General features: G+C 39.5%; 1 protein-coding gene across 4 annotated transcripts in view; it reads right to left on the bottom strand.

Annotated features, from left to right (window-relative positions):
* Positions 1 to 4,083: 4,083 nt before the first annotated feature.
* The window catches only part of UGT8 (UDP glycosyltransferase 8), a 35,201-nt gene continuing 18,092 nt past the window's right edge, over positions 4,084 to 21,192 (bottom strand). For all 4 annotated transcript variants that reach the window (XM_081021988.1, XM_081021989.1, XM_081021986.1 and 1 more), the window contains exons 2-6: positions 19,311 to 20,134; positions 7,770 to 7,912; positions 5,984 to 6,060; positions 4,893 to 5,112; positions 4,084 to 4,564 (exon numbers count right to left, since the gene is read on the bottom strand). In XM_081021988.1, the coding sequence (XP_080878114.1) occupies positions 4,201 to 4,564; positions 4,893 to 5,112; positions 5,984 to 6,060; positions 7,770 to 7,912; positions 19,311 to 20,132 (1,626 nt within the window). In that variant the 5' untranslated portion in view covers positions 20,133 to 20,134 and the 3' untranslated portion in view covers positions 4,084 to 4,200. The remainder of the gene's footprint in view (positions 4,565 to 4,892; positions 5,113 to 5,983; positions 6,061 to 7,769; positions 7,913 to 19,310; positions 20,135 to 21,192) is intronic.

The raw sequence follows: 21,192 nt of genomic DNA on the forward strand, positions 1-21,192 counted from the left end.
AGAGCATCACTATGCCAATATATCCAAGTACTGGAGCTCCCTTCAGCTATTTTAAATGCACACATTGGCAGATCAAGCTACATATGATGCTAAACATATCACTGGAAGTTGCATGTATTTTATTTTTGAATAAATGGACCAACTCCCCTCTTCACACCCTGTGGGGACCAAAAATTTACATACACACATTCTGTGCATTTTCTGTTTTAAAAAATGAGGTGCTGGTACTTGCATTTTCATATAAGCGCCACAAGCACAACCTCCCCCCCAAGTGATGGAACTCTGTACCAGTGAGTAGCATTACCAAAAAGTACTAATGTGCATGTGTAAATGTATAAATACACTCCCCGCCCACACACTATACTACCAATTGACATTCATATAAAGTTTAGCCTTTTGTCATGAAGTTGACCAAAAAAATCTATTCTTCAGGGTGGGGATAGAAAGATCAGTCTATTTTTGCTTTGTTTTGCTTTCACAGGCCTCAGAATTCTGTTTCATCCCATTCCTACATTAATCTGACTTTTAAAACAAGGCATGAAAATTCACATTAAGTACATAATTAATCACTTGCTTTGAACACATTCCTCCGTTCTGAGAACACGCAGTTCTAAATGAACTTTAACTTGAAAGACACAATTTGATACATTTGAGCTAAACAGCAATGTCAATGTGGAATTGTGTGTTTTAAACTATTTGTTTGTTTGTGTGTGTTTTAAAATGTTGTGTGTTCTTCTGGAGCCAATACAAAAGCAGCTTAGTTAAATGCGTGTCATAATTTCTGTTTATTCAGTTATTTTAAGCACCTCTCCGAGTACTCAGGTAACACGGGTTTTAATTCACTGAATAGCAGAAAAATTAACTCCATCTTCACTATTCAAACCAAGCAATGCTAATTTTACACTATCACCCAACAATGCTGACATGATGCAATCTTGATTTATAAAAATCATATGAAAGACAATGGCTCAAATGAATTTGCTGTTCCTGAACTGCTCCCATTGAGGTTTCTGAAGGATCATCTTTCCCTGAAGGGAAATGAGGAGAAAAAGAAACAGCTGGGTGAAATGCCAACATCCAGCTTTCATTGTTTTATTCCCTTTGTAACCACTCTGAGGTTTTTAACAATCAAGTGGTGTATAATTTTTATGAAATAAAATAACAGATAATAAACAAACTCAGGAAAATTACATGGCAAGTTAACTTTCCTAACTATACAGTGGTACCTCTGGTTACAGACGCTTCAGGTTACAGACTCCACTAACCCAGAAACAGTACCTCGGGTTAAGAACTTTGCTTCAGGATGAGAACAGAAATTGCGTGGCAGTGGCAGGAGGCCCCATTAGCTAAAGTGGTACCTCAGGTTAAGAACAGTTTCAGGTTAAGAATGACCTCCAGAACGAATTAAGTTCTTAACCCGAGAGACCACTGTACTAAGAAATTAATCATCTGGGAACATCAGTCTCATGAGAGTCTCTCCCAACCAATTTATTGTGAAGGTATAATACTAAGGACTACAAGATCATCAAAACTTTGGGGGCAAACAGGACTTAACAGCAACCACTTTGAGGTTATGTGAAAATATTTGTTGCAAATCAGTTGTGACAACTGGTTGCCAAAAGCACAAGTTGCTGCTGTGCACGTGACAAGCTGGGTGAATTTTCTCACACAGATCATGATGTGCCTTTTGGGGATATTCACGGTAGCCAATTCACATGAACAGTGTTCCTCATAGACACATCTAATAAACACAAGGAAGTTTTTGTCGAATTAGCTCTTCCTAAATAGTTACACTAGTCAACCCTAGCTTCCATTACTCCCAGTAGGGATTTACTTCTACAAACATATCTCGAATGGTCTGGTCTACAAACATATCTAGAATAAAAAGTGTCAGGTATGTTAGGGAGCATACAAACTAGGTACAAGATAGAGATACCTGGAAGATTTTCTGGAAATTAGCTATTCCTCAATCTAAATAACTTCAATATTGGTACCACACTGATTCTTTTCTTGCTTTATTTTTCACACAGTGAGCAATGTCCAAGAATTTCCATATGATGAAAAACTGCACTGTACTAGAACACAATGTTGCAGGCTTAAGTGAGCCCATTTTATTAAACTGACAGTGGACCAAAGGCATGAAGAAATAGGAGTATTTGTTCTTTTCAGTTGTGTTATGTAATGTGTGACTGAGTGTATATACAGAACATACGCACACAAGAATATAAAACCTAACAGATATTAGCCATGCACACAAAGGGTATAGCTGTTAAGTATACACATAAACAGACAAGTGTGTTTGAATAAAGATGTGCTTCCAACCATTTGTTTCTATATTAAATCCATGTTTATTGCTTAAGTTGTATCACAGTGGAGATTAAATTATTCTTAATCATCCGGTCAGTGCTTGTGTACCATCAATAAGAAAAACATTAAAACCAACTCATTCATACACTCTAGGTCCTGTCACTTTCCCAACACTCATTGCCTCTTTGTGTTCCTTTAAGTTGCCACATATTGATAGGATTGTAAAAAGATAAAGCTAACAGACTTATTGATAATATCATTTTTTCTTCAAGTATTTGGAAAGGCAGTACAACTGTCCTGTACTGAATATTAGAAGCACATTTGCAATGCTACTTTATTGCTACAAGATAGAGGCTCCTGATGGGATGATAATGGAATGCCATGTCACTGTGTATGAAGATGATTTTTAGCATTCTGTTTTGTTCAGAACTCTTCCCATGTTAGTGAACAACACTCAGTAGAGACTTCCCGCCCCCAGCCCCCTGCTGTTAAGACATGGGATTTCAAACTGCAAATAAATACAGCGGACACTCACAACATGTGCAGTGCAAATTCCAAGTAAACAGAATGACATGGAAATTAATAAACTCATAGTTGCCAACACTGGTTCAATAGGACCGTCCTGATATTTGATCAACGCCCTATGTTCCCATTCTCTGTTTAAAGCCAGAAAAGTCTGGTATTGGCTACAGTGATTGAAAGTGTTGTGCAGAAGGGCAGCTATGGGCGTGGGCAAAGACAAACATTCCAACTAGGTTTCCTAGGTTCAATGTCATGCATGATATCAAACCTCTACAAAGACAGCAGTAACTGACAAAAAGGATAGCCTCCAATTTATTCAGAGAATTGATGTTGGCAACTATGTAACATGGATTGTGTGGCCCAGACCAGCAGAAGGAACACAGATAGAACTATTGACAGTGAACCTCGGAACCACCATGGCTCTGGGGTGCGAGTGGGGAACTTAATTGCAATAATATAAAAGCAAAGACATTCAACTTTGTAACAAATCCCAAAGGTGGTTTGATTCTGCATTGCTCAAGGGACATGGCAAGACCTTTTCCAAAGAGCCTGGGGCAGATTTTCTTTCCCCTCTGCTTCATTTGTTTTTCTAAATCTATCTAATCTATCCACACAGCCCTTGTAATTATAAAAATAAAACAACACCCTTACAATGGCATAAATTAATGGATATGTGGAAAGTGAAGAAGGAAGATAAAATATACATAAATATAAAATTAAAGCTTACGGTACTCTTGTGCAATTTCCTTTTCTCTAAAGAAATGGAAGAGAAAGGAAGAGTTAAGACGTATATCAAAATTAGTGTTTTGTTATCATATTCTTCAGCGCCGTTTAAGAATATGATTTATATGGCTGCATTATGATTCTGCAGTTTGTTCACTGCTATATACCAAACACCAGGAAAGATGACTTTAACATCATTGCCAGATAACATAGTGAAACTTCAAGGAATCAAAACAAAGTTCTCTCTGGAAAAATGTGAATGAATATATGAAAAAAAGGAAGAATAGTTGCCAAGTAAGAGTGAACCTTTCCTTATCTGGGACGCACACATGTAGATTCACAAATGGAGAAGTCATAAATATACTTATTGAATTACTTCAGAGAATTAAGGCTTCTAAAAAAACTTCAGTGCCAGAATAACCTTTTTGCATCAGTATTAAGAATAAAATACATTTTGCATTTTAGGTTGTGCTTCATTTTTCTAAAGATTTTCCTTAGTTCTGCAAAATTTAATCGCATAAGATTACATACTGTAGGGGAGCGTTAGAACTGTTTATTGTTTTGCTTTAAGTAGGTGTTAGACTAAGTTACAGCTATAAAATTCAATTATAGAACTGATTCGCTGCTAATGTACATTGGGTAGTTGGCTCATTTCACCTTTTTTTCATGTTTAATGTGGCCATTTCTTCTATACTTGCCATTTGGTATCCCATTTTGGTAATGTCCATTAATGGTAGTATGTTCATCAGTGGACCAAAGATGTTTGCTTTGCTTGCGGATAAATTTTGCTATCCTGACCAAAACGTAGCAGAGTAAGGCAGTACCAAGCAGTACAATAACGGCAATATCCAATAAGAAATACTGATATAAAGAGACTGTGAAAACAGCAGCGCGTAGATGCTGTGCTCCATTATGACGAAGGATGTAATTAATCCAGTAGACTGTTCGATCAACAGGATGACCTGGTTGGTCTTTATGAATTTCAGACAGCTTCTGGGCCCTTTGTCTGTAGCTGTGAAGTGGAAAAACAGAACTAATTCAGCATATTGCATCTATGCAATTCCCCCAATTAATTGCTTCATCACCTCTGAATGTAATTTTCTGCAGGTGAATCTATGAAATCTATTTATTATATTGTTACATTTCTGTTTTGCCCTTCCTTCAAAGGAGCCCAGGGCATTATAATATAAAATAAAATACATCTGATATTATACAACACAATCATAAATATCTATAAAATATCAACCATTAAAACTCAGTGGGCAGTTGCATATGGCTACTATAACTACTTTATAGACTTGTTTTTCCACATTAGTGGAAGCTTAGCAAAGGAATCTTACCTGGGATCATTAATAACTTTCACTAGTGCTTTATATAATTCATCCTCCGTAATAGTCTTCCAGTTTAGTAATATTCCCATGCCTTTGGCCTGCACTCGGGTCATAGTGTCATAATGATCTCCGAAAAGAGGAATTCCCACCACAGGTACACCGTGGTACATGGTTTCAAAAATGCTGTTCAGACCACCATGACTCAGGAAGGCCTTAATCTTAGAGTGACCTAAAGCGGCAAGAGGCAAAGGTGAGGGAAGAAAACGTTTCATGTTAGCTTTAACTTATCATAAATACCGTATCTATGTACTTAATAAATAGGCATTTGCATAAACTTAGAATGGGAATAGGAGGGCTTCCCCATCTCCCTTGGAAAAGTGCTTTTTCACTGCAGGTGACATGTGCATGTGGAAGTGTTGTTGCCATGGCTGCAGAACACAGAAACAAGCTATTGCTTGCCAAGCCACTTTTCGAACTACACATGAGATCTAAATTCTGTCTTCATGCTTCAAAGTGTGGGCAATAAAAACATCAGTGGCTTCACTTTTCAAACAATGGTCAGAGCAGATGCTAAGTAGGTGTACATACTGCCAAGAGAGGCAATCTCCCTTAAATACTACATTATTAGCGATAATATAGCTGATGTACCACTAAGAACATTAGTATAACCTTGGTAGTGCAAAGAAAAGAGCCAATGTGGTGTAGTGGTTAGTGTGTTGGACTAAGACCTAGGAGACCAGGGTTCAAATCCCCACTCAAGTCATGAAACCCACTGGGCGACCCTGGGGCAGTCACTACCTCACAAGGCTGTTATTGTTAGGATAAACTGGGGAGGCGGAGAAGCACGTATACCACCCTGATCTCCCTGGAGGAAAAGGTGGTATACTGACATGATAAATAATAAACAAATAAAACCATATTCACAACCAAAAGTAATACAAAAAGTGGACATATCTTTCCGAAACACTATTTGAGTTATCAGAACCCTGGTTTTTAATAATACCAAATCTAGAAATCCAATGTATTATACAAATAAGATAAAATGGGATTTTAGTGTTTAAGAGCAGAAAGAACTAAACATCACTTCCAATTCTACTTACCCAGTAAGTCATTCTGCGGTAACCATTCTATGAGTTTTGTATTGTTACCCAAGTTCCTAGGTTTCTTCCCTGAATACCTAACACAGAGAGAAGAAGCCAGTTTCAAAATGCATTCTAAGGAAGATCTATAGAACAATTTGCTAGTTCCTTTTCTACTGTGCAAATGACTTGCAAATCAAAGGATTTAAAATCCAGTATGCAATTCATTAAAAATAGAAACACATAGCTTATGTGTTAGGACAAGGGTAGGCAATTTCTGGACCTCGGGCCAAAATACACCTGCCAGGGCTACCCAAGAGGCTGTTTTGGCCAAGTGAAACACACCTGTCCTATACCTGGCATCATATATGTTGCAGCCTTCTCAGAATGTTAACACCTGTGCTCAGAGGTCTGCACTGCTTACCGATGTACTTCAAAGGCTGAGTTCACGGTGTTACCATTAGTATACAATGCCCTTAACAACTTGACACCAGTTTACCCATAAGATCCCCTTTCCCCATATGCACCCAATCAACTGCTTCAATTGGAGGAACAGGCATTTTATAGTTGCCACATAATATTTGCACCGCACCTGTAAGAAGTCAATCATTTAGTGTGGCAGCACCAAAACTTTGGAACTTCCTGCCTACTGGTATTAGGCAGGTGCCTTCACTGTATTCTTTTTGGTGCCTGAAGATATTCTTAACTAGACAAGCCTACACAGATTTTTAGAAAGTTTGTATGAGTTTTAATTTGTTTTACTCTCTTCCATTGTGATTTTTAAATTTCTGTAATTTTGTAAATTTTCTAGTGATAATTTTACTTTTTTATCTTTTTTGTAAACCGCTTTGAGTGGTACATAAATCTTATGAAATAAATACAATAAATACATGAAGTGTGCGGCAGATGAAGTTGTGGCTGGACCAAAAACTCGGAGTTGCAGGCACTGCCAATCAGCTGGTTGATGGTGCCCACAAAGACCTTGTGGCTCTTTGGAAGCCCTGAAGATCCACTGGCTGGTGGTTTGCAGATAGCTGTGCATGGCGCTTTGAAGCATCAGCTCATTGTCAGGATTTCAAAGTGGCTCACTGCAAGCACCACAAACATCTGATTGGCAGGACTGGGGCAGGCCAATTGTTTAACATGGCCCGTGGTTCTCTGCCCCTGGGTTAGGACAAGGGCAGAAAATCAGGTGCATCAAATGAGGTACACTGGGGATGGATTTTAAAAGTTTCACAAATAGGCTAAAAGCCAAATACATCAGGTCAGTTTTCAGTTAAAGAAAGCTCATGCAATGTAACACACTGATGATAAATAAGACTGTTAAAATCCAAATTAAACAACTATGTAATATTTGCAATACATTTTTAGACACACCCCCCCCTTGATTTGGACCTTATTTTCTTAGCCTACATTTCTTTCCCACCTGTTGTGAACTGCAACTTAAAAGTTCTATGGGCAGGTAGTACAGAAAGGTGGGTGAATGCGCCTGGCATAGATGGTGCCACTCCTTTGTATTTTTTGCTGCCTGTGTTGCACTCTCCTAGACAAGACTTGGGCTGCATAAACACCATCCATTCAAAGCACATCCCCACCCCACAAAAAAAATGCAGGCAGGTGCAATTTACCCTTCACAGAACCACAAATTCTATAACCCTAAACAAATTACAATTCCCAGGATTGTTTGAACGAGAAATGTGCTTTCAATATGCTTTAAATGCATGGTGTTTATGTAGCCTGGACTTGGTCCTGGATATCCATAAATGTTTTAAACCTATTGACAAAGCTATTGTGCTATTATACATACCTCCAAATGACTCGTTGAGGAAGTCTTGCCAGAGCATGGGCCAATTTATGTGCTATATCTTCTGACAAGTATTTGACTCCTGCTCCAAATGAAACAAGGACAAAGCCTTTTTCATTAGCACCATCCACCCATGTTTGGAGATCCTGAGAAAATAAAGAGCTTGCTGTCATGGCTAGCAAACACTATGCCACAAAGGGAAATGCTCCCTTATCATCAAACAGTGTCAAAACAAATCCATATGATAAATGTTGAAGATTCATTATTTCATTAATTAAAAACAACAACTGTGAGTACAATCCAGAAAGCACAAATGCAACAAGTGCAGAATTGAAACCCAGCCCATGGAATTACTAGATACTCAAAGGGAAATAGATTTCCATCACCCCCTACTGGGTATGCGATATTTAGGGAGTCAAGGATGGGATAAAAGGAGGAAGTAATCAAGTAGGGACGCGGGTGGCGCTGTGAGTAAAACCTCAGCGCCTAGGACTTGCCGATCGCATGGTCGGCGGTTCGAATCCCCGCGGCGGGGTGCGCTCCCGTTGTTCGGTCCCAGCGCCTGCCAATCTAGCAGTTCGAAAGCACCCCCGGGTGCAAGTAGATAAATAGGGACCGCTTACCAGCGGGAAGGTAAACGGCGTTCCGTGTGCTGCGCTGGCTCGCCAGATGCAGCTTGTCACGCTGGCCACGTGACCCGGAAGTGTCTGCGGACAGTGCTGGCTCCCGGCCTATAGAGTGAGATGAGCGCACAACCCTAGAGTCTGGCAAGACTGGCCCGTACGGGCAGGGGTACCTTTACCTTTTTTTTAATCAAGTAGCCTGAGCATGTCACTAGTTAAGTCCTTCCTCCTCATCCCATAAGTCAGGAGGATCCTGCACAATCAAAACCATGAGCATACTAGACTTTTTTTGAGGCTCTCCTATTGCTGCCCATAGCTCGAGGCATCTCATGACTAAGGTGGAAATGGAACCACAAACTGGCATATACACCGGACATCTGAGCATCCTCCCGGGGCTGATCAGTTGCACCAAGGATTCATACACTATCTTGGTATGCAGGGTAATGTATAGATTGTGCCTAATGCACTTAATGCAAAAGCCCTATGTCTTAATCTATCTTTTAATAATCAAATGAGTCTTACAGTTCTGAAAGTCACTTCTAACATGCAAATACCACTATGACTTTCAGGAATGGATTCAACTGCTGAATCACAGTTTATTGTCTGTAACTGTAAAAAAAACACTGTTTCATAAGGAGAGTGTAAATTGAGCCAAGAATGTCTCAGCTGTGTGGCTGTGGTCAAATGGTGACTCAATCGCCAAGCAATTCAGGATCAACCCCTTTTCCTCTCCACTTTTTCTCCAGCTGAAAGAGGAAGCAGCCCTTTTTTACAGGGAAAGCAGGCAGGTTGGCAGTTTGCAAAGATGGGGGCCAAGAGACACATGCTTGGCCATAGGAGCCAACTCCTATAGGAGGGGTCTTCAGCCCCCCCATAAAATATTTGAGGGAGGAGCCCCACCCAAGTTTATGGGCATTGCCATTCAAATTGTGTGCATGCATCGTACCATGATGATCTATTATGTGGGGCAGGGCTTACATGTGCCCCTCTAATATTTTATTCAAATTGGCACCCCTGTGCCTGGCTGAAGAAGTCTTGAGGGAGATGCAGTCATAGCAGGGACTGCTACTCTTGGCCATATGTATGATTGCAACCTCTAAGTCTTGCAGTGTGGGCCATCTTGTGGACGGATGTGGCAGGACAATGAAATACATGAGCTATGACCCAGAAGGCCTTAGCCATTAAGTTAATTGGAAGCACTAGGCAAGCGACTCTTTCTTAGCTTTTCATCTACAGCCTGAACTTTGGAGGTAATACAAATTTACATAGATTGTTCCTGAAGACTTTTAAATTTCCAGCACTCTGAGCAGTTTTTTAAAATAGTACAAATATAATCCAGAATATTACAATCACTAGAATAATACAAGGCCCACACATTTTTACATGTAATTGGAAAACCCCAAGACGTGAACTTTGCCTCTCATATTCCAGCACAAAGTCAGCCAAATCACTCATAGGAGATCTGATGCAACAATACTGTACACACTTGAAACTTTGGGGTAATGCCAGTAGAATAAGTGATTAATTATATGCTTGCAGAACGTAAACTTTATTTACTTTATTCATAGCAAAGATTAGCGCATCACACAAGGAAAGACCTTTTGAGGTAAATCAGTAACCAAGAATAAAATAATGCTAAAAGAACCCAAATATCTGAAAGTTACAGAATGTTTTTCACTTACTGACTGACACTTCATCTGAGGCAGATTGGGGGTTTTTTGGTCCTAGAATTTTCACAAGCCCTTAGTGAAGTCAACATATTTTCTAATATAAGGATAGAAATCTTTGAGGTTTCCATATTCCTACACCTCCTGCAACATCCCCATCTCCCTTGAATTGACTCATCTAACCCTTCCATGTGCACCTTTTATTATTTTCCTACCAACTCCAAATTGTATACACCCCCCCCCGCCTATTCTTCCTCTTTGTCATATTATCAACCCCTTCTTGATTGTTTCCTGCAGTATTCAAAAACAGTACTCTCTCCCCTTTCCTCAAGAAACTGTTGTTTGGCCTATCCTTCAATTACTAGAGCATGTTGCATTAACTTCTTCTTCAGACTACTTGGATCTTGACTGTCTCCAGTCTGGCTTCCACCCTCTGCAGGTCACTGAAATCACCCTCATTAAAATCACTTACACATCAGAATGCCTCTGTCTCATCCATCTTCAATTCACTGCTGCCTTCCATACACTTGATTTCTTTAGCCATGAATTTATCCTAAGCTGATTCCACTCCAACCTTATTCCTTCAGTATTTCCACAGTGGAAGTGCTTCCTCTCTCCACTGGAGAGCCATATATTCTTGGCCTTTCTCTCTTCACACAGTCTCTGTGAGACCTTATCAAATCCCATCCCATTACAATGACAATATCCAGTTTCACATCTCTCTACCTGATACTTTTACGCCTTCATCCACTTCTGTATCCCCAACTGATATTTCTCCTTGAATGCTTTAATGTCTTAGCATAGCCAACTCTGAATTTCTGGTTTTTCCACCCATGCCCTTCTCTCATTGTACTTTCTACTTATTAGTCGACAATGTCTCCTGTCACCCTGCTGTATAGACACAAACCTTTTATCTGTCTCTTTTCTCCCCTATATTTTGCTGTGAAGTCACAATGCTTCTGTGTTTACAGCATGGCAAAAATTTGGCCCTTCCTCTCTATTCCCTTGGTGAAAACTCCAGTTCATATTACAGTCAGCTCTTGAACTAAATTCTACAATATTTGCTTTTATGATCTTCCGTTGACTTATTGGAGGCTTCTCCGTGTCCCCCCCCCCCCAGCACTTTACAGACAAAACCATTCACCTCTTTCATGGATACTAGCCATGATGCCTGTTCTGCCCCTTTTCAAATCTCTATACTGACTTCCTGCCCACTCCTGAATCCAGCACAAATTTCTTGTTCTTATGCTGAAAGTCCTCCACAGCCTTACATCCTCCTCTCCTCATTCTGATTTCCCTGTACATGTCTTCAAATGACATTTGCTTCTCCTTTTCCACCAACTTGCCACTCCTTACCACTCTCCTGTGTCAAATTATAGGGCAGGAACTGCCCTCCTGCACTCTGCAAAGCACCTTACACAGCAGAAGCACTATATAAAAACTCCAATTGTAAAATCACAGGTGAGGTCCATCTAAAATGTATTGTATTTATGTAAGTGAAACCTTGTAACCAACGGGATATGTATGATGACAGCTAGAAGGCAGAACTGACTGGCACGTGCTCATCTTTCTCTAACAGTGTAGTACAAGGCTAGATATTCCGAATGCCTATAGCATGTACTCATGATGCAGGACAGCACCACGGAAAGCTTCAAGTGGGCAACTTGCTCCTGTGAAGACTGGAGGTGAACTGTGGCCTTACAAGTTCCTCCACCCAATCAACCCATCCCAAACCCCACCTCCCTGTGAGGGAAATTTTGTAGGTTGGTGGCTGGGCCCAGGGAATCCTAAGAAGTGACTGCTCCTAATGGGGACTCAATTTCATATACTGATGGAACTTCTCAGTCAAATCTTTGGCTGCAGGCCTTTGATCTTTATTTTAGTCTTCACTTCAGAAAGCCCAGGGCAGTATGAAGGCAACTTATATTCCTTTTCATGCCTTATTATTATTAGTATTATTATTACCAATTTATTGAGTTTATATAACACCCTATACCCGGAGGTCTCAGGGCAGTTCACAGAAAAGATCACAACATATATAATCAGAATAAAAACAACAACCAAATAACACACACACCCCCAAAAAAGAGCCACATTTTAAAAGGATATAGGATGTCAAACAGACCAACCAAAGGCCTAGTTATTGGCACTTTTACATCTATATTACCTACCTGACATTTTTGTTTCAATCGTGCCCATCAGAACTGGTCTCATAAATCTGAACTGGATTTGAAAGGGTACCACAAAGAAGGGAAAGAAGGGAAATGTGGATGTTGCCCTGGTCAAAACTTCCATCAAAGTCATTTGAATTAAAATCCAGAATATTGTTCTAAGGTAAGAATCATATCAAACTATATTTTATCCCTATCAGCAATGGAACTGAGTTAAGTTAGTGGACATGCCTCCTAACACTGATAACATTTCACTAACGAAACAGAAACATGGGCTATCAAGTTAGTACCATTCTGCATACACAGATCTTTCTTCAGAGCAGGTTCTAATCTGGAAATGAGTATTAGCTATATTTTAAACCTAAACTTCAGCTACATTTCCAAAAAATCAGGTTCCATTTAGGAAACTGTTGCAAGGACAAAACATTATGTCAAATCACATGAATTCATATTCTTATGGAAGGTCATACACTCTAGGAGAGGGTTTCAAGCGTGTGAATTAGCACTACTAAAGTGCTCCCTGCAGTTTTGCTTTAACCATTTTAGTATTTATATAAAAAATACAAGATATCAGACAGATATGGTATTGTATTTACAGTACTGTGTGATCTTTGTTCTCTTTGGTTTTTCTAGCTAGCTATTCTGCACAGCTGTGACTATAGTGTGAGGTCCCAGCTGGCAGTAACCAGTGGTGCCTAATACTGAGCTTTGTTTCAGATAAACAAAACACATAAATACAAACATAACTTGGTTTCAGTGTCTGCAGCTCTCTCCCTGTTCAGCTGTTGGAATCAAATATGCAGAAGCATCAGCGCCTATTTGCCCAAGACTTTTGTGAGCAATCATCAATTCACAAAAATATATCTTGATGATGTTACTGTACAAGCCATGAATACATAATTTATAAAATAATTATTTAGAAAAAAACTGAAAGATGAGCTACCTTATTAGTGGGTAAAATTAAGTTTATTGAAGTTTTGTTACAAATACTATATAAAAGGCTACATTTAAAAAGCTTTTACCCCATCATAAATGCTTTCTGGAAAATCAGTGGAGGATATTCTAGGAGAATGCATTTGCTTAAAAATAATAATTTTTAGATGCAATGTTTCACATAAATCTATAAAAATAATTCTTAAATCAGTATGAGAATATATACTAAGTCTATCCAATGTCTGTAACATTTGTATGAGCAATGGAGTTTCAAAGCACCTCAACATGATGGTACATGTTGCTGCTACAACTTTTATCTAAGAAGGATGTGCTCTCAAAATTAGGGTCTAACAAATAGTCTACTTCTTCTTACATTACAAATCTTAGAAACATGTGCGCGTCCATTTCCAAATAGAAAACCCATGATCAGGAAAGCATATAAGAAACAGAAACAGAAAATATAAAAATAATAATCCTGGCACTGTCTGAAGTGACAACCTCACAGTTCTTAATACCGCACCAATAAGAAGCTAATTTTTCAAGGCAATCTAACTTTGGAAATCATTCAACTATTCTGCATTTTATTGTTTTGTCTTTTTGAAAACCACTTTGAGGGTTTTTTTTTACAATAAATTAATAAATCAGCAGCCCCGCAACCCTTTCCTTTTAAAGTTGCTCTTGTCAAGAAGCATGTCAGAGATAAACTAAAGGTAAAAAGGGGAATCAGATCACTTCTTCCATTCCCTCTGGCAAACTGCTCAAGTGATAGGATGGAAGGGCACAGTGGCTTCAACAGCATGCTAGCAGTACACCAGAAAAAATGGGGGGGGGGGAGTCCCTTACCTCTCTCCTTAATACAAAATATCATTCATTACATTCCGGCTAATCATCACTGGTGCTCCTTTCTAGCCACCCCATTAAATGTAATTTAAATAAAAAGATGGGAATGGGTTTGGGAAATCACTGGGTGAGTAAACTAGGAATCTCTTAATCTCACAGAAAATAATTTTGGAGTTCATAAAGCTCACCTCCCTTTTAAGATGAGCCTCAGAGAGCTTGTAAAATCCTGTGTTAGGCGTCCAAGCCTGGAGAACTTTATCAGCACCTCTATGAAAAGTTTCCCCACATTTTGCTTTAATCCAAATATCTAGCCTCCTTCAGCCCTAGCCCTAGCATCAATATGGAGTATAACCAATTTTAAGAAACACCTCCTTGAACTAGGTCTGACACTGTCAAAAATGCAATCTAGACTTAACTTTGGGGGGGGGGGGAGAGAAAGTACTTCTTTTTAAAAAGTGTGTATGAGTGACTTTCCACATTGCTAGTTATAGTTGACAATGGAAGCAATGCACGAAAATGCAACTCTGAATTGAGATACAGAATTTATCTGAAAATGGCTGCTTCAATGTCTTCCAATAACTGATGTCCTCTACTCATATTTAGAACTCTCGTGCACATACTGTGCCTGCCAGAAGAAACAGCGAGTGCCGCTCCAATTTGCAGTGCTGTCAAAGAAGAAGTGAGCTAACCCCCCGCCTTCCTTGCTCCCTTCACTTGCCAAATGGCGAGAGTGCCCCATTTCTGGGTCAGCCTCTAACTGTGAGACCACCATTGCTGGAGAAAGCAAGGAGAGAGGTGTAGGACAGCACAGCCTCCTCCCTGCTAACCTCTGCACAGTGTGTCCCAAATCTACTACAGTGGTACCTTGGGTTAGACGCTTCAGGTTACAGATGCTTCAGGTTACAGACTCCGCTAACCCAGAAATAGTACCTCGGGTTAAGAACTTTGCTTCAGGATGAGAACAGAAATTGTGCGGCGGCAGCACAGCGGCAGCGGGAGGCCCCATTAGTTAAAGTGGTGCTTCAGGTTAAGAACAGTTTCAGGTTAAGAATGGACCTCCGGAACGAATTAAGTTCTTAACCCGAGGGACCACTGTATAGCTGTTACAAGTATAACCATCAGCGGAAAAAGAAACCTGACTGCCCAAATTCTAAACACCAGCAGCTAGTGAAATTAGATCAAGGATTAATTCACAAACACCTGAAAACCAATTCACAATAGTTTGGGCAATATTTCCAAATTTCATATCATCACTTTAAATTTGCATGAATTGAGCCAAATACAGATCAGTGGCTCTTCATGCGGTAAAACTAATTCCAAAACTACTCAGAATTGTATTGTTCACTGGTAACAGAAATCCCTACTTGAATCCCCAACATTCATTTTTCTACATGCAAATAGCTTCTTATTTGGGGGAGCATTCTGTCGCATTCTCTACCTAAAACTGGCAGTTCTTAGCTCAAAAGAAGCATCACTACCAATATGAAATATGCATTTCATTCAAAGCAGTGATACAATAGTAAGAGCTCCTCCCCTTAGAAATGAAGGAGATTAGTTTAAAGTCAGGGAGGAATGAACTACAGGTTCTTAAATTATTGTTCATGATACAACAATAACAATTAAAATTACATTTCATTACTCAACATTACAACTTATTCTCCCTGAGCTGCAATGGGGTAGGCAGAATGGCTGTAGATCAGTGGCAGAGCACACATGCTTTCCTTGCAAAAGATCTCAGGTTCAATCCACAGCATCTCCAAGTAGGAAAGGCCCCATTTGGAAAAGCCATTTCCAGTCAGGGTACACAATACTGACCAAGAGAAAACTGAGCCTGGCTCAGTAAAAGACAGTTCTCATTATCCCTGTAAATGCTTTCCATCTATGAACTTCCATCTATGAAATTCTACCAGATAACCTAATCACCAGGATTTTTGAGAAAAAGAAAAACTGACTATCTAACAAGAAACATTTCACATTTCTTAAGCACATTTCTTAAGCACATTTCTTAAGCACATTTCTTAAGGTGCTGCTGGAAGGAATTTTTTTGTTTGTTTGTTTCGACTACGGCAGACCAACATGGCTACCTACCTGTGTAACTATGTTATTTAAGTATAATTCTGTTGAAGAAACTCAGAACAGGCATCTTCCAAACATTTTTACAAGTTTAATTGCAGTGATAAACAACATAAATAGGCATCTGAATAGATTTAGCTGCATAAAACTCACGCCTTTATTTATGCAAAAACGTTTGGCAAGGCAGTTTTTACCAAGCTGAAAGCATTATGAAAGGTTACAAAATAATTTAATCTTCTTTGCAAAGTGATAGTGCTCAGTTAATCCACAGAATACCACAAATTTTCACTTTGCTTCCTATCAAAACTCATTATTGTGGTCACTACTGACACCTTCTCTAAAGTCCAAGTCCTCTGCATTTGCAGAGGTCTCAGGGAATGGAGAGATATTTGCCATTTTGCAGAACATACAAGTAGTGTGTCACTACTGCAACGTCCTATAAATGCACAAACAGGGGGAGAGGGGAAGCACTTTCTCCTTTCTTACCATGTTTTCTTGAGAGGAAAGAAGTGGTACTTTCTGTTCCTTCCTGAAAACTTTTTCTGGGAGACAGCTGCTAGTACTGTCTTAAAATGACTCTTCTTTCATACAAGGAGAATGAAGAAGGAAGCAAGAGAGTCTCTCTCATGCCTGAGCTGGACTTCGTCCACAGGTGCATACATACTCATATGCACTACCGGCAAGCAATGCTTCAATCCTCAGTTCATGACTTCCAGACTTTGAGAAAGGGCGGAGATTTGTCAGTTTTCAATTTAAACTATTTTCTCTCTTACAGGTCACCAATTCACACGAGTGCAAATGCATATAAAGTTACAGCACAAATGTATGTGTGTGTGATTTCATTAGGCTTGCATTCATAACATGCAATTTTTTAAGGAAAAAACCCCACTGAAAATTGATCACTGTACTTAATTCAGAAGGCAAGATGAACAGAACAACCATCACGTACAGAACAAATCTGAGCAACTCTACATATTACTTAAACTGAACAAAAATAGCTTTTTATGCATATGCATAAAGATTATTCAACTAAAATGTTTCATACCAAAATATCCTATTAAAAATGAGTGAGTTGATGCTGAGAATAATGCTGAACACACTGATACTCTTTCTATGACCAAGTTCAATGAGGCTTACTACCATGTACGTAGAGATAGGTGGCTGCATTTTCCTTCATTCTTTATGCCTCTTTTCTACTTTTCCTAATCATAATTTTAACATTCTATTTTGGTGCCTGCTGGAAACATTCTTATTTAGACAAGCCTACCCAGATGCTTAGAAAGTTAGTATGAATTTGTTAGTAACAAATTTGTTCATTTGTTTTAGTCTAATCTGCTGTGGTTTTAACTTTCCGCATATTTCAAATTATGGGTGTAAATTTTTTGGTGATAATTTTATTCTTTTATTTTCATAACCTGCTTTGAGGTTTTTTCTACAATTAAAGAGGGTATAAATTTTATGAAATAAAAGATAAATACATAATGAGAATTGTGAGAATTATCTACAAGAGTATTCCTATTTACTCTGGGTTCCACAGATTATACTAGCACTAAATGTTTAAATCAGGACTCTCAAGGGATAACGTGTACAATGCATTACACAGTCACAAAACCCAAAACTCTCCCTAAAGAGCAGTATTACCAAATAACAAAACTTCCCCAAGATAAAATTGGAACAAAATACGCAGTGGGAAACCACCACTAATAATACCTGAAGAATCAGAGGGCAGAAGACCAGCAGCTGCCATTCAGATGGGATGGAGAAAGGAATAAAGTACACATGATAAAGAGGACAGGCATATTGGCGGGTGGGGTGGGGGGAACAATGAAGAATCATTCAGATTGGAGAGAAGAAGAGTGTGTACAATGAACAGAACAGGACAGGATAGCCCCTTGAAAATGTTTTTGCAAGCCTGAACCAACTCGAATTAGTTCTCAAACCCTTTTGGGAATTTAAGATGTTGAATTCTTTAGTTCAAAAACCTCAAGTCCATTTGGGAGCATGCAAACCCTTGTGTACAGCTAAAGTAACTGTGGACTGTGGCATTTAAATCACTACTCTGTCATAGACTCACTGTCTACCTATGTAGGCTATCCAAACCCTGCTGCTGCTGCTCTCTGTATGCTCCACAAAGCCTTGGGGATCCATGCCCATCTTTCCCCACTACCCAGCCAATGAGCCATCAGCTGGGCAGCGGAGAAAATATCCGTTCCTTTGCTGCTAATCAGAACGGAAATAGGCATTTTGTGCACTCTGCCTGCCTGTGTGCATGCATTTCTATCTATGCAGTCCCCAATCCACCAGGCTCTGCCATCTGCAGCCTCAGAGACAAGATTGCACATTTCTGCTGTATACCTGGATGTTGGCTAGTTTCTCACTTAGGAGATTAAACTGACATAATTCCTTAATTAAAAATAAGTACCAAAAAGAATTAGCAACTTCGTAGAGTCAGAAGTATTTAATCTACATCAGAAGTAGAAGTCTGAAGATGAAGGGAAATAGTCATCTGTATAATAATAATAAGAAGTTATTATTTGTACCCCACCCATCTGGCTTCCCCAGCCACTCTGGGCGGCTTCCAACAAGGATTAAAAATACATCAAAATGTCACACATTTAAAACTTCCCTGAACAGGGCTGCCTTCAGATGTCTTCTAAATGTCAGGAAGTTGTTTATCTCTTTGACATCTGGTGGGAGGGCGTTCCACAGGGTGGGCGCCACTACTGAAAAGGCCCTCTGCAATATTGACTTAAGCAACCACTACTTGCCTCTACCAGATAATTAAAATGGTTGCTTAGCTTTTTCTTAATTTAAAGCTGTTGGCTTTCATCTAGAATCGGTTTCACAGACCTGATTCTAGAAAGGCAATGCAAATACTTTCAAGTCAGTGAATTTAAATCATGCTCAGAACGTAAAAATGGAACACTGTGTGCCAGTAAATTTGTGTGAGTGCATGTGCTGTATGTGTGCTATTTGTATGTGCCCCCTATGCAGCCCTTAAAAGGGTTGACTAACCTTGAATGCAGCCCTCAGGCTGAAAAAGTCTAGCAATCTGTGCACTAGTCCTAGAAATAAGTGAGCATATGAAACCTTATTACAAAATACGCCCGTTCTGTGATCTTGAGAAGCCACAGAAAAATATTAGTAAGTTTAAAAACAGAGTATAAAACAGTAATTATACGAAATCATCATACATAAAGGTAAAAAACAAAAACAAAAAAACTTTGCAAACCTTACTTCTGGTAGAGGATTGGCTGGTCTGGTAAGGATTCCTCCCACATACACAACATTTGGAAGGGTGGGTCTTGGAAACTCTAGTGCTACATCAGTACACAGCATCCACAGGCTAGAATCATGAACCAAGTCATACATGGACCTTGCTGGCTGTACATTGTACTTCTGCATTATCCTTTCGTATTTTGGCAGAACCAAAAAGTTGACTCCAAATCTTGAAACCAGGTATACAACAGTGTTCTTAAGCCTCTCTAGCAAGTTCATATGATCTGTGAGAAGTGAATTAAATTCTGGAACATATGCTAAAGGTGATGGAGCACCTACTTCTGCTGGATACCAAAGTCCAGTGGAAAAAACCGCGTATTTAATCCCTAAAAGATGAGCAATAACAAATCCACACATTTCATTAGGATCCACTAGCAGCAGGTCGAATTTTTCCTGTTTCAGGGCATGCAGGAGCTTCTTGTTGCCTACAATCATGTCACAATTCTTGGAATAGTGTTCCAGAATGTCAAACAGTTCCAGGGCTGTTAGTCTCCCAGAAAAGATACTCCTCATTTTGGATTGAAGAAACTCATCTGAGGTGCTGGTATTAAAGATTCCTGGGTAACGCTGCAGTCTATAGTGATTAGATGGAGGGATGTCTCTGCCCTCAGACAGAAGGAAAACTGTTTGGTGGCCTTGCTCGTGCAAGGCTGAGGCCAGGGTCTTGAAAATATACAGATGGCTTTCAAACATAATTGGCGGCACAATAACGATTTTGGCAGCCCTTGAGATTCCGACAGCGCTCCAAAGAAGAATGAAAAATGGAATGTAAGACTTCATAGCTGAAATGACAAACAAAAAGAATTACTTCAACATGTTATTCAGAACATAAAAAATAAACACTGCCCAGTAACAATGTGAACTGTCTGATATTTTAAACTCCAACATCACATTGTTCATTATTATATCATGTAAACAATGTACCCTGAACAAGAGATGGGGCAAAGTTCTAGTTACCCAATTGGGTTAGATGCCTTTCCAGAGAGGACCCAAGACTTGACGCTTTTTGGCCCATTCCAGAATTACATCTCCCCACTATGCCTGGAGGTCTTCAGACCACAAAATGGCCAGTGCTCAATGTAGCTGCTTGCTTGACATGAAATAAACCTCAACAGATGAAGTGAGCCCAAGTGCTGCCTGGGAGACATCCCAGGACTCCTCTTGTCTTTTCCAAGGCTCCCTGCATGCCGGGTGCAGTCACTGAAGAACTTCTGATGCACTAGGCCTCCCATTGACTTCTCCACAGCCAAGAATTAGGAGATGGCCAATTTCACTGTCCTCTGAGCACACTGCAAAACTACATGCTGTGCTAGGCTCCTTTCATACAGCAAGAGTAAATTGTAGAATCCCTTCTGGATGCTTCCCTGTCCTCTGGAATTTTGGTGGAGCATTTGTTTCACTCTCCATCAGAACTTTTCTGGACTCTGCACCACAAAGTCACAAGATTTCACAAGTCATTTTATGGGGCACAAGTCACTCCAACATCAGTCACGTATGATTTCACAGGGCCTGCTCCATCTTATTTAACACTAAGTGCAACTTTCAAGAGATAAATAGATGGGAGAATCACAGAAAGTATTAATAGTTAATGTCAGTCAATGCAATCAGCTTAAATACAACACATAAGTATCAAGTCTGAAAACTGCCCAGAACCATGAGTTTGCAGTCACCTGTATGGTACCAAAATACTACCCACCGCTGCTGCAGTTAAGAACCGTGTGAACTCATAGCACAACACAATAGAGGCTATTTCAACAGACCACAAGATAAAACTCATCTCTGAATAGGCAAATTGTAGAAAAATATTAAAATGAAAATTCAGTGCATTAATAAAATTATA

This window comes from Podarcis pityusensis, assembly GCF_964106645.2.
Source record: "Podarcis pityusensis genome assembly, chromosome: 9".
In the NCBI taxonomy this organism is placed as follows: Eukaryota; Metazoa; Chordata; class Lepidosauria; order Squamata; family Lacertidae; genus Podarcis; species Podarcis pityusensis.